This window comes from Juglans microcarpa x Juglans regia, chromosome 8S, assembly GCF_004785595.1.
Source record: "Juglans microcarpa x Juglans regia isolate MS1-56 chromosome 8S, Jm3101_v1.0, whole genome shotgun sequence".
Taxonomy (NCBI): Eukaryota; Viridiplantae; Streptophyta; class Magnoliopsida; order Fagales; family Juglandaceae; genus Juglans; species Juglans microcarpa x Juglans regia.
Window position 1 is genome coordinate 9,318,850 of NC_054609.1, and position 13,467 is coordinate 9,332,316.

The 13,467-nt window shown below is 37.5% G+C and overlaps 1 protein-coding gene across 1 annotated transcript; it reads left to right on the forward strand.

Annotated features, from left to right (window-relative positions):
• Positions 1 to 1,812: 1,812 nt before the first annotated feature.
• Positions 1,813 to 8,711, forward strand: LOC121244322 (alpha-xylosidase 1-like). Its single transcript, XM_041142335.1, is given in 5 exon segments — positions 1,813 to 2,497; positions 2,639 to 3,321; positions 6,561 to 7,553; positions 7,556 to 7,816; positions 7,819 to 8,711. Coding segments are annotated over 5 exon segments (2,805 nt in total). The 5' UTR covers positions 1,813 to 2,252; the 3' UTR covers positions 8,442 to 8,711.
• The last annotated feature ends 4,756 nt before the right edge of the window (positions 8,712 to 13,467 follow it).

Here is a 13,467-nt window from a genome sequence, read left to right on the forward strand (position 1 = left end):
TAGAATAAGTTCATCCTGCCTTACCAAGTGAGTTTTTTGAAGGAAGGATGTGGGAATGTCGATTTGATGGGGTCAAGGCTTATCTCTGATGACATAGTCGAGAAGATTGTACCCAATTAGAAGATCTTCAAATTGGGCATGCCACTATGGGGAGGTTGAGGGAGTATGTTTGTCATTGATTTGTGCAGAAATGTTGAGTGCAATCAAGGGGATATTCGTGGGGGAGGAAGGGTTTTGAGTGGGATAAGAGAATATAGGGATCAGATTCTTGTGAGAGGATGGCTCTCCTGATACCATGATAAATTGTCCAACCTGCCTTTACAAGGGTTCGTATACATTTTAAATAGAAACTTTACAAGCTCTATGCTAGGAAACTAGCTACTGTTATGACTATACAAAATAGCAGAATTAATTGCAAAGATATGATGACTGTTACAAGCATGATTTTAGGCTAGTTGACTATTTTTTATTCTTGGCCTGATTTGTGGAATCTTCCTTTATACTTTTTTCCTATTATTCTTTATATTTCTCACATTTACACTATTATTTATAAAACATAAAAAAGTTGTAATATTATTAGAACATTTTATTTTAATAAAAATACAAATTCTAATGTTAAAAATGTTTCAAAACATGATAAAAGGATAAAAAGTTCACAAAAAAATAGGATGGATGAGTTTTTTTCAACGTTATTTTCTTTGTAACTTTTTACCGGCCTAGTAATGTCATTAGACAACAAAGATATTGTGTTCGCATAAATATATGAGAAATATATTAAAAAAAATGAGAATATCACAAACTTAATGGTAGTTAAAAAAGTATTTAAAATGAATAAAGAAAAAAAAAAGAAAAAACATTTAAATGATATAAAATAAATAAATAAATTGATGTGTAATATATTATAAAGTTGGTAATTAAAATAAAAAAAAAGTAAATCTTGATAATATATTTTAAAAACAGTTCCGCTTTGGAGTAGTTATGTCCGTTTTAACTTTTAGTTCAACAGCCAATACGGTATTGACAGGTCAGCAATATATATTATAACAAAATGAGGATTACATCAGAACACCTAAAATACCCTACGTCTTTTACTTCTATTTTGCTACCCATTGCAGTCTCCCATCGCCACCCTCCATATGTACACGCCAACAGCCCGACGCCACAACCACCCACAACCATTTTGATGTCAACAGCAGGCAGCCACCCACAGTAGCTCGATGCCAACCAATCAGCCACCATGTATTCCATCACCACAAACAGCCACCACGCACTTCGATGCAGCACCACCATCCACCTCCATGATTTGTTAACTTTCCCTGTCATTCTTCCATGCTTTAGAAAAATCGAAGTTGAATTCACTGTTGGTTGTAAATGAGAAGTCTAATGATGGAGGATCTAATCGCATATTTGCACAAACATTTGTATTTCGTGATTTGGCTGCCGCAACAAAGAATTTTAGGGATGATTGTCTTTTGGGTGAAGGAGGTTTTGAGGGTGAGGAACTTGCTACCCGTTTGCTTAAGGAGACAGAGAGAGAGGGGTGAGAGCAGGGTGCATTTTTGCTTGTGTTTAGGTGTGTTGTGTCCCATTATTAGTGAAATTGGTGGGCTAAGTGGCCGACTCCCATTGGATGTTATTTTCAGTCTAAAAATAGATGTATAGGTCAGAAAGTTTGTTCTTTTTAAAAACAAAATATAAAAATAATTGAGATCAGATGGAAACAAAGATCATAAAGAAATCTCGGACACTGTACTCGTGTGAAGCCAAGATAGAACCGCGAAGATCAGGCACTGGAAGTGGCACCGCGGGCGCGGATTTGGATCGAACCTAGAACTAGGAATGACTGCGGGAATCACAGTTCTCTCTTTTTTTATCTCTTTACTCTTGCTACGATTCGCAGGTGTGTCGGTGCCCCGATACTATTTCTAACCCATTTTCCTTTGCCATGTGGTCGTCAGACACTGGAAACGTTGGTACCACCAAAGATATACCCTAAGATGCTCTCTCTCTCTCCCCCCCAAAATGATGAATCCGAGGCCCCACCCAGAAGAAGAAAGACGATTTGCAAAGTGTAGGACCCTTTTTGTAGGACAATGTCTCTGTGGCCCACTCACCTCCATCAATCCACATGCTTGCAACCCATCTATCTCAACATGCATCCCATGACTTCTTCTTCCCCTGTATATAAATAGACATCAAACCTCTGAGTTCCGGTAGTTCTTAGAGACTGTTAAATTCAAGAGTAGTAACAGATGGTTTCTCTTACACTGTTTTCTTCTTTTTCAAGTCTCAATTTTTTTCTGCTGTTTTTGCTCCTATGTGCTGCTGGAGTAAACTCCTCCTCCTCTTCGTCTACTCCGCCTGCCAAGATTGGGAAAGGCTACCGTCTGATCTCCATTGAAGAGACACCTGATGGTGGCATTGTGGGCCATCTCCAAGTCATCCAGAAGAACAAAATCTACGGCCCTGATATCCCTCATTTGCAGCTCTTTGTCAAGTATGTGGCTTTTTTCTTCTTTTCTTTTTCTAAATGATTTCCATGTGTTGCTTGCGTAGGATGTTGTTTTCAAGTTCAACTCCGCCTCGCTCTGAATAAAGAACACTTTTTTTTATCTTTCTGCTTCGTGCTTCTGTGCAGGCATGAGACTCAGGACAGATTAAGGATCCACATCACCGACGCAGAGAAGCAGAGATGGGAGGTACCGTACAATCTCTTGCCGAGAGAACAACCTCCGAAGCTGATGCAGACCATTGCGAGGTCAAGAAAAAGTCCGATAACTGTGTCGGAGTACTCGGGATCCGAGCTCATTGTAAGCTTCACCACTGACCCATTTGGGTTCGCGGTGAAGAGGAAATCAAATGGGCAAACCCTTTTCAACTCAAGCTCTGATGCATCAGACCCATTTGGGAACTTGGTGTTCAAGGACCAGTACCTCGAGATTTCCACCAAGTTACCCAAAGATGCCTCTCTGTACGGCCTGGGAGAGAACACTCAGCCACACGGGATCAAGCTGTATCCAAACGACCCTTACACTTTGTACACCACCGATGTATCGGCCATCAATCTTAACACTGATCTGTATGGCTCGCATCCGGTGTACATGGATCTTAGGAACAATGGTGGAGACCCCTCAGCACACGCGGTTCTGCTGCTAAACAGCAATGGGATGGATGTGTTTTACCGAGGGAATTCCTTGACGTACAAGGTTATTGGCGGTGTCTTCGACTTTTACTTCTTTGCTGGGCCTACTCCTTTGAGTGTGGTTGATCAATACACTTCCCTTATTGGCAGACCAGCTCCAATGCCTTACTGGTCTCTAGGTATGATGAACTTCTCACCCTTCTTTCAATTTCTCGTTAAATATTACTTTTTTGTGGGAATAGTTGTTCTTTTGTACATCCAAGGCCTTGTGGGTCTGTGACTTGTCGCATTGTTTAACTTCAGCGTTTTGTGATTAGGGTGCTTAATCCAATTTGAGAAATTTAGAAAATGATGGAATCTGCCTGGTCAGAAAAGTGATTATATTAGTTAATCAGCGGGTTTTAATAATCGTCGGGTTGAGAAAATTTAGAAAATGATGGAATCTACCTAGTCAGAAAATTGATTTATTCTTTAATTAGTCCGTTTTAATAATCCTCGGGTCTGTATAAACTATGTCCTGTAAAATCATGCAACAGACAATATAATATTATGTTTTGTCCATTGTTCATATATGAGAGCAATGAGTGAGAGAAATTTAAGGAATTAGGACCACCTGATTGGTTTGGTATGTTGGCGAATGCTGATTGATGGTTGATTAGTAGGCTGTTTGCACGTTTACCATATGCACGATACTGTAGGTTAGAAATGTCTCATGATATAGTAATTTAGGTTGGTGGGTTGGTCTCGTTTCCTATTTTACTTTATTGTAATTCTCAAGGCTTGCTTCTAATTATTTATTCTGCTGTTCTCCTGAAACAGCTTTGAGGTGGAAAAAATAAGGCCAGATATATGTTAGATTATCTCACTTTAGTATTTCTTTGCTTTTTGCCTAAACTTTTCGAGCCAAAAATCTTCAACTTTTTTTCTCACATATGTACAAAGTAATTGGTGGACCCCCAAAAGGCTCTATAATTGCTTTAAATCTTTGCCTACTTTGCTGTCCTTCATTTATCTTCCCTACATGAGGTGGAAATTGAATTATTGCTCTCAAGCCACTATCACAAGCCCCGATGCTTGCTTGCACGGTATGGCATCATTTGATTTGGTGCTAATTCAAGGCATCCATATCAGTAAGAATTCATGTATCGTGAGGGGAGACTGCCTTAGATTGTGGGAAGTGTACAACTGTAGTTGTTATCCCTCTCATAAGTAGTTTGTTGTCGGTAGTGGGACACCAGCCATAATGCGTGGGGACCTAAGTTACCCCTCAGCACCTTGATAGGTTAAAAAAGGCATTTATGATAAATCTAATTCTTCCATTGCCCCATACCTTGAGTAAGCCTTAGTTGTTTTTTATAAGCCCATGTTAGTCTTTGGGGTGGGTTTGATATTTTCTTGTAGTTGAGCTGAATTAGTGTTTGCAACTTGGCATTGGCTCATGGATGCTAGGGTGCTGCATCCTGTCAGAGGTCAGTTGTTAAAAATGCAATGCCAATAATGGGCCAATCTTGCAGATTGGATAAGTTGGTTACATTTTCCATCCATGTATCTTTGATAACCTACTTCTGTGCATATTAATGTTTCTAGTTCACTAGATAATGTTAAAAGTTCATGTTCTAGCTACAGGATCATGGCATGTAAAGTCTCTGTGGCTTTTTCACTCCATAGAAAATATGGAGGTAAAGCTTATAATAGTAAGGAAGATGTACTAAAAGGTTCATTATAATCAGTTTGTGTGTAGCTTTTGCTTTTACTTTGACTAGTACCTAGCTTTTCAATTCAGTGTTATTGGACTTGTTCAGCTGTTCTCCTACCTACCTTATTCAAAGCTAATTCACTAATTTGTTTGTTCTACTTCTATATCATTTTGATATTGGACTTGCCAATAATAATTAAGATGCAATTGGACTTGAATCTCGGGCATCTTAACAAGGGACTTGCCTCTCTTTTCCCTACACTCTAAATACTTAAATATTTTGTTAGTTTCATTACATGAAGACCCCTTCTCGAAGACTTATAAAATGGTGGATTCAAGTTTTAAATATAAAGAAATTAATATTCATACAATGAGGATAAAGAGTTTTTTAAATGTAAGATCAAATTATATATTCTTAGTTTTCAAAAACTTTTAGGCCCCGTTTGGTTGCAAGACTCAGCTGAACTCAGTTCAGTCTAATTTTAAGCTGAGTCTAATATCCAAATACTCAACTCTTAAATTATTACACTCATCTCAATTCAAAACCTTCTTACACGTGAGACCCATAACTTTTTTTAATTCAACACATCTTTATACGTGGGACCCACATCCTTTTTCAATTTTTCATAAATAGTACTAAACTCGTCTTAACATTCAAATATATCTAAACTCATTTTAGATGGGCCACACATAACTCACTTCACCTACTCAACTGACTACTATTCATAAAGAGCTCAGCTCCAACTCAACATCTAAACGTAGCCTTAACAAAATAAGATATCAAATTAAGCATATTATTTATCAAAAAATTTCCCAAAACACCCAAACATTTACTAGATGTTTTTTCATTCAAATTACAGAGCATATACTTCCATGAGTGGTAGACTTTTGAATGATGATCTTCAAAACTTCTTTCATTCAAAAGTCTACTACTTGTGGAAGTATATGCTCTGTAGTACTTGGCTTCGCCTATTTTGATAAAAATTCTTATTTACTGATAAAAAAAAAAAGGAGTATATGCTTCTGTAATTTGAATGAAAAAACATCTAGTAAATGTCTGGGTGTTTTGGGAAAATTTTTTATTCCCCTCAAAACTTCTTTCATTCCTCCCCCTCCAAAACACCACGATAAACATATTGGAATCATCTTCCATATCATGTACATCATTGTTTTTTCTGTTTTTAACATTTTGCATGTAATGTGTTGTACAATTTTTATACAATTTTTTTTTATACGAACTCGAATTACTTCAGAATTGAGTTGATATGCTTTTCGAAAGCTATTCAAAACCAACTTGAACTGGTTTTTTGCCTCTAATAAATTCCTAATTGTCAGACTGGTAGGAATTTTTATACAATTTTTTTTTATACGAACTCGAATTACTTCAGAATTGAGTTGATATGCTTTTCGAAAGCTATTCAAAACCAACTTGAACTGGATTTTCGCCTCTAATAAATTCCTAATTGTCAGATTGTTAGGAATTTTCTTATTCTTTACATTCCTATCTTGCCCTTCCGTGAAGCAAAATTCTGGCCCTGCCACCCATATCTAGTTTCTCCAAACTGCAAGACTTTTGCATCGTACCCTGTTGTACTCTCTTCCCACCAATTAATTTATCAAATGGTTCGATGATATTTAGGCTACTCATTTGGACTGCTTATATTAAGAAATTGAGGGTGATTATCCATATTAATTTTCTCACTCATATTATTTATGCTACAGGATTCCACCAATGCAGATGGGGTTACCATAATCTATCTGTAGTTGAAGATGTTGTTGAGAACTATAAAAAGGCTAGAATCCCACTTGATGTGATTTGGAATGATGATGACCATATGGATGGACACAAGGACTTCACCCTCAACCCAACCAACTACCCTCGTCCAAAGCTTTTGGCTTTCCTGGACAAAATACATAGCATAGGTATGAAATACATTGTCATTATTGATCCTGGAATTGGCGTTAATTCCAGTTATGGCGTATATCAAAGGGGCATTGCCAATGATGTTTTCATCAAGTACGAGGGCGAACCCTACCTAGCTCAAGTTTGGCCAGGGGCTGTAAACTTCCCAGACTTCCTTAACCCAAAAACTGTTTCATGGTGGGGTGATGAAGTCCGCCGCTTTCATGAACTTGTCCCCGTTGATGGTCTATGGATTGACATGAATGAAGCTTCAAATTTCTGTTCTGGAAAGTGCACAATCCCTAAGGGCAAGCAATGTCCAACTGGCACTGGACCTGGTTGGATATGCTGCTTGGATTGCAAGAACATTACAAAGACTAGATGGGATGATCCTCCTTACAAGATAAATGCTTCAGGTTTGCAGGTGCCTATAGGGTTCAAAACCATAGCCACTAGTGCAGTTCATTATAATGGCGTTTTGGAATATGATGCTCACAGTCTCTACGGCTTCTCTCAATCCATTGCAACTCACAAAGCCCTTCAAGGACTTGAGGGCAAGCGGCCATTCATATTATCTCGCTCCACTTATGTTGGTTCAGGCAAATATGCTGCCCATTGGACTGGTGATAATAAGGGAACTTGGGAAGATTTGAAGTACTCAATTTCCACTATGCTCAATTTTGGTATATTTGGGGTGCCAATGGTTGGTTCAGATATATGTGGGTTCTATCCAGCACCTACAGAAGAGCTTTGCAACCGCTGGATTGAAGTTGGTGCTTTCTACCCCTTCTCAAGGGATCATGCAAACTACTATTCCCCCGACAGGAGCTTTATCAATGGGAGTCAGTTGCTGAGTCTGCTCGAAATGCTCTAGGTATGAGGTATAAACTCCTGCCTTACCTATATACCTTGAACTTCGAGGCTCATATTAGCGGAGCGCCAATTGCCAGGCCACTTTTCTTCTCATTCCCAAGTTACACTGAATGTTATGGGTTGAGCACCCAGTTCTTGCTGGGGAGCAGTCTCATGGTATCCCCAGTTCTTGAGCAAGGGAAGTCAAATGTTAAAGCACTGTTTCCCCTGGTAGTTGGTACAGTTTATTTGATATGACACAAACCATTGCATCAAAAGTGGGGTGCTATGTTACACTGGATGCACCTTTGCACGTGGTTAATGTGCATTTGTATCAGAATACCATTCTTCCAATGCAGCAAGGTGGCATGATTTCAAAGGAAGCTAGAATGACACCTTTTAGCTTGATTGTTACCTTCCCAGCAGGGGCTACTGAAGGAGAAGCCAAAGGGAAGCTTTTCCTTGATGACGATGAGCTTCCAGACATGAAACTTGGGAACGGACGTTCCACTTATATTGATTTCTATGGAACCATGACTAAAGGAACCGTGAAGGTTTGGTCAGAAGTCCAGGAGAGCAAGTTTGCCTTGGATAAGGGTTGGCATATTGAGAAGATCACAGTGTTGGGATTGAATGGAAGTGGAGAGGCATCTTCTGTTGAGATTGATGGAAACCCTGTAATGGGAGCTTCCAACATAGAAATGAGCACAACAGAGCAGAAGTTCCATGAGGAGCTGGAAGACAGCGATGATAATAAGATGGAGACTGTGATGGTAGAGATCAAAGGTTTGTCACTCTCTGTAGGAAAGAACTTTGCCATTTCCTGGAAAATGGGGATCAAAGGTTAAGGAGTTGGTTTATATGAGGTTATTGACACCCCTGATCGACTTCCTAATTTGGATTTTCTTTTTCTCCTTCCGAGTGTTTGAAGCTTTTTTTATTTTCTCACCGGGTTCATGCTGGAGAGGAGATGAGCTAAAAACATGTTCATCCTTTTTCATCCTTTTTCAGGCATAAAAGCCCCAGAGAGTGAGGTTTATATTAGCATTGCCTGCTAAAGGCCCTTCATTCATGTTGTAGCTTAAAAGGCCTTAATGCAGATGTCGATTTGATCTTCACATTTTTTTCTTTCTTGATATCTCGTAACATGGATGATGATTCTTCCCCTGCCCTACCCACATAAACACATGGGATCTTCTTGATTGCTACTTCATTTCCTTTGGGTATTTCATTTTGAGGGACTAGAACAGTTAAATGAGACTTTCTGAAATGACATTTTCAAGTGAAATTAGATTCAGTTTTCTAGCTGGTTTCGTGCAAAACCTTTAGAATATATGATCACTTTTACATGGCATGATGTTTTACTTTAGATTGTAAACTTAATTTTATTGTAAGATAGGCTTCACGCATCATATTAAGTATGGTTTGTAAAATAATTTTTTTATAAAAGAGTGTGTGCTGAAGGAGTCACAGCATAAATGTATTGGATATGTCCTTGTTCACAATAGCTCATTGCTCCAGTTAATAGTTTCGTGGAGTCTATAGTTCATTGCATTCAAAATCACGCAGGCATTCTAAGCAGCTACCATAAACCTGAAACTTCCAAATAGTTATTGACAAAATTGAAATATGTAGTAGTATTTTTAAGTAGCAGTCCATTCCCACTCTTAATTGACTTAGTACCGTAACATTCCAAAAATGTTTCTAGTGTTTGGTTTGGCAAGTGTGTGGGGTTGTTTGCGGTGGTTTTGAGGGAAAAAAAAAAAAGGGTGATACAAAAAAAGAAAGGCGGTGCTGCGGTAGGATCTCTGCCAACTTATGGCGGCTGTAAGAGACTTCCCCAGAGGGGAAGAGATCTTTACACTTCTGTTGTGGTTGTTGCTAGCTTGAAATCATTACCGCAATCCAAAATCCTTACCTCAAAATTGGGTGGAAGAGCAGCTCATATATTGAAGACATCATCTTCACCCTTTTGTTCCATCTCTCGTTGGAACAAAAGTTTGTTTGAATAGTGAGATGAAATAAGATTGTTTTAGATAAAAGTTGAATAAAATATTGTTAAAATATTATTTTTTAATATTATTATTATTTTGGGACTTGAAAATGTTGAATTGTTTATTATATTTTGTATGAGAATTTGAAAAAGTTGAAATGATGAGATGAGATAAGATGAAACTGTTTCTATATCCAAACGAAGAGACCTAGTTTGGATAGTAAAAGCCTCATATCTCATTTCATCTCATCTCATCTCATCTTACCTCAATAACACCACATACACAAACAATTTTCAATTTCAAATCTTCAACTTACTCATATAATCATTACAACTTTTCTAAACACATCCAAACAAAATATAAAAAACAATTCAACCTTTTAAATTTGAAAACAAAAATTATATTAAAAAATTAGATTCTAAAAATATTTTAATTTTATAATATTTTATTCAACTTTTTTTTTATTTTTCTAAAATCTCATAAAACATCATAACTCAAAAATCATTTTATCACTATTTATAAATAATTTCATTAATATTCACATATTATCTCACTGTCCAAAACAAGGCCTAAGAAAGTCCACCTTAGTGCCAATTACGTACTACACAACCTCACCATATGGGCTGCCTATAGTTTAATCCAATCATTTATCCCATTGTGTGTCAAGGACTCTATTTGGATTGATGACCATGTTAAACTCATGTAGCTCTCCATCATCATCTTTTACTCCTTAAAAGAAGAACGTGTTTTTATTTCAAACGGACACATACAACCTTGTTCCTTTTTTCTCTTTCCCACCCTTGATGCACTTAAATAATTATTTGGCTTTTTTGTTATTAGATTTTACTATATTTTAAAATTAATATTGATTTATCATAAAATTCCTTTTTTTTTATTATTTCTAGAATATTGTAACGATTGCACAAGAAAATTGTTTCTCTATGTTGAATTTGGTTATAGCTCATTTATCAATGCTACTTTCTTTTTTATCCTATGTCATTGTGACCATTTGTAAAATCTATACATAAAAGTGAGCATTATTATTAGTAACAAAAGAATAAAGAAAATATTTCAAGCATTATATATAGTTTTTTTTCTGTAAATGGAAAGAAAAATATGGTTTATAGGTAATTTTTGCTCCTTCTGATTTTCCTAAATTTTAAATCTCATTAAAAAAGTATTACAATTTTAAGCAAAACTTTGCATATCACATTCTCATCCAATTTTCATCCTACTATGATGAGGTGACATTGTCCAATAACTTTTAAGGTTTTATTTAAAATAATAAAAACTAAGATTGATATAAGTGCTATATTTTACATAGTAGGATGATATGTAGCATTAATCTTTTTAAAATTATTAATAATTATTATATAATGTCAAAAAAATAAGTCAAACATGAGAACCTCACACCTTTAAGAATCTTTTAGGATGTCTAATCATTATTGTGACCATCGTGCTAGTGCAAGGAGGCAGACCATTTTCTAAAGTCAAGTGGAAGGTAAAGAAAAGAGTCTTTCTTTGGAAAGATTGAATATGAGGTAGCGGGGGTTTGCAAAGTGCATATAGTCCAACAGGGCGAGTAACACAATGTAGAAAGCCTAGCAGACACATTTCAACATAGGGTATAACAAACGACTTTTCATCCCGTGCTGGGGGAGCAAGTACTTATGTGAAGAACGAGGGACTAAAGAGGCTAGTAGTTATGAAAAAATGTGTCATTCATACAAAGGCTAGATGAAGGCGAGATACGAGCCTAAGGCGAGCAACTTCAAGGACAGGACATATACGAATGAGAGAGCTTTCCGAGATAATACAAAAATGCTCAAAAGGTAGAAATGTCATACGCAAAGACCCATACTTTACCTAAAAGGTCACATTTGGAGTGGGTCTGCAGAAGAAAGGTCACAACCTACAGATCATTTCATCTGAGCCTAGAGATATGGTCTAGCACTACGTGGGAGATCCACATTTAAGGAGGTGCTACGGATTGTGGACTAAAGACAAGCCGCAAGAACGTGCATGCCTTGTCCCATCAGCTGTCTCTGTCATCCTGCAGATGGACGACTGAGACTAAAGGGCTCATATTCAGGCACATCAATAGTCAAAATGACACCTGACGATCCCACCTTAAAAATGGCTTAAGGTAAAAATCAAAATCTCACTTTTGAGATAATAAGTGTTCGAGTCTTTTTGAAGTTGGAGTCTTCAAAGTAGCTTCAGATGGAGTCACGAAAGGAGTAGTGCCAATGCCGCCGTAGTGTTTCTAATACTGTGAGGTAGGTTACCTTCTAAGACAGTACTAGCAAATGTGAGGTAAATGTCGTGGGTGTGTTATGAGTTATAGCATTGCATATTTTGTATCTTTCCCCTTTTTGTTTATGAATTAATAAATATTTTCGTTCATTCTATTTACAAATATTTCTACATTGTGATTTTGGTATCATGATGTTTGAATGGCTAGGATTGGTGATGTGGTGAATTCGGGTGTGTGTGAGTCTTACTGTGTGTCAATCATCATGGACATGTTGAGATTCCCCAGGCCATTCCTATGAAATGTTGCCACAAGTTTCATATGGATAGATAGTGTGTCCCCGTGATGATCGGGGTGGAACACTTTCGTACTGGTCTTACTTGATAGATGGGTCGAGAGATTCCTTCGTATGATATGTGGTGTCTTCGAGTTGGTTGGCCGGGTAGAATGTGTCTCTGGTGCAACGTGTACACTTTGGTGTGTGTATTGGATGATTTGAAACAGGCGAATCAGCTTGCATCTTGATCTGGTGGGAGTGGTTTCATCTGCTTGGCATTATTGATGATTTGAAATAGGCAAATCAACTTGCTTGTTGGTCTGGTGAGAGTGAGTCCTTGAGCTGAACAGTGAAATGATTTATCCTGCTTGGAACTTTATGCGATAAGACTTTATGTGATGAGAATCTATACGGTATGATATGACGAGTTTTTCATACTTAAGAAGAGGGTAATTCCTCACCTCGATTATACGTATATATATATATATATATATATACATATGCATACACACACATATACTTGAGTTTTGCACAGAGAGTGATTTCTTGCCATGCTTATATATTCATTGCTATAACTATGAATGCAAGTGTGTAGCTTAGAAGGTAATTCCTCACCACGCACAAATACACATGTTCACGGTTTTTTACATAAAACTATGTATTACATCTTCACGTGCATTGTCTCTCATTAACATTGTTGACATAGCTGTTTAACTTAGCTATGATTTCATTTTTCGAAATCGTAGATTTTAATACAGAGTTAGCTCGAAGAAAGGTACTTGCGGAAGAAGGACCAAACTCACTCGAGGAATAGCAATGGAGGCTTGTCTCCAATAATAGTATATGTAACATTTTGGAAATTTATCATATAGCCAAGTGACAAATCGTGTAGGAAGTGTCATTGGTGATGTGGTGATTTAGGGTTTGTGTGAGTCATACCGAGCATCAATCATAATGGACGGATTGAGAATTTCCCAGGCCATTCCTCTGACACATTGCCACGAGTTTCACACAAGTAGAAAGTGTGTCCCCGTGATGATTGAGGTGGAATGTTTTTGTATTGACCTCACTTGATAGATAAGTCGAGAGGTTCACTGGGTGTATTATGTATGGTGGCTTTGATTTGGTTGGCGGGGTACAATGTGTTCCTAGTGTAACATCTACACTTCAGTGTGTGTGTTGGACGATTTGAAACAAGTGAATCAACTTGAACGTTGGTCGGATGAGAGTGATTCCTCATGCCAAATGGTGAAGTGATTTTCCCTACTCGGTATTGATAATTGAAACAGGGGAATCAGCTTGCGCATTGGTCGGATGAGAGTGAGCTCTCGAGTCGAACAAAGAAGTAA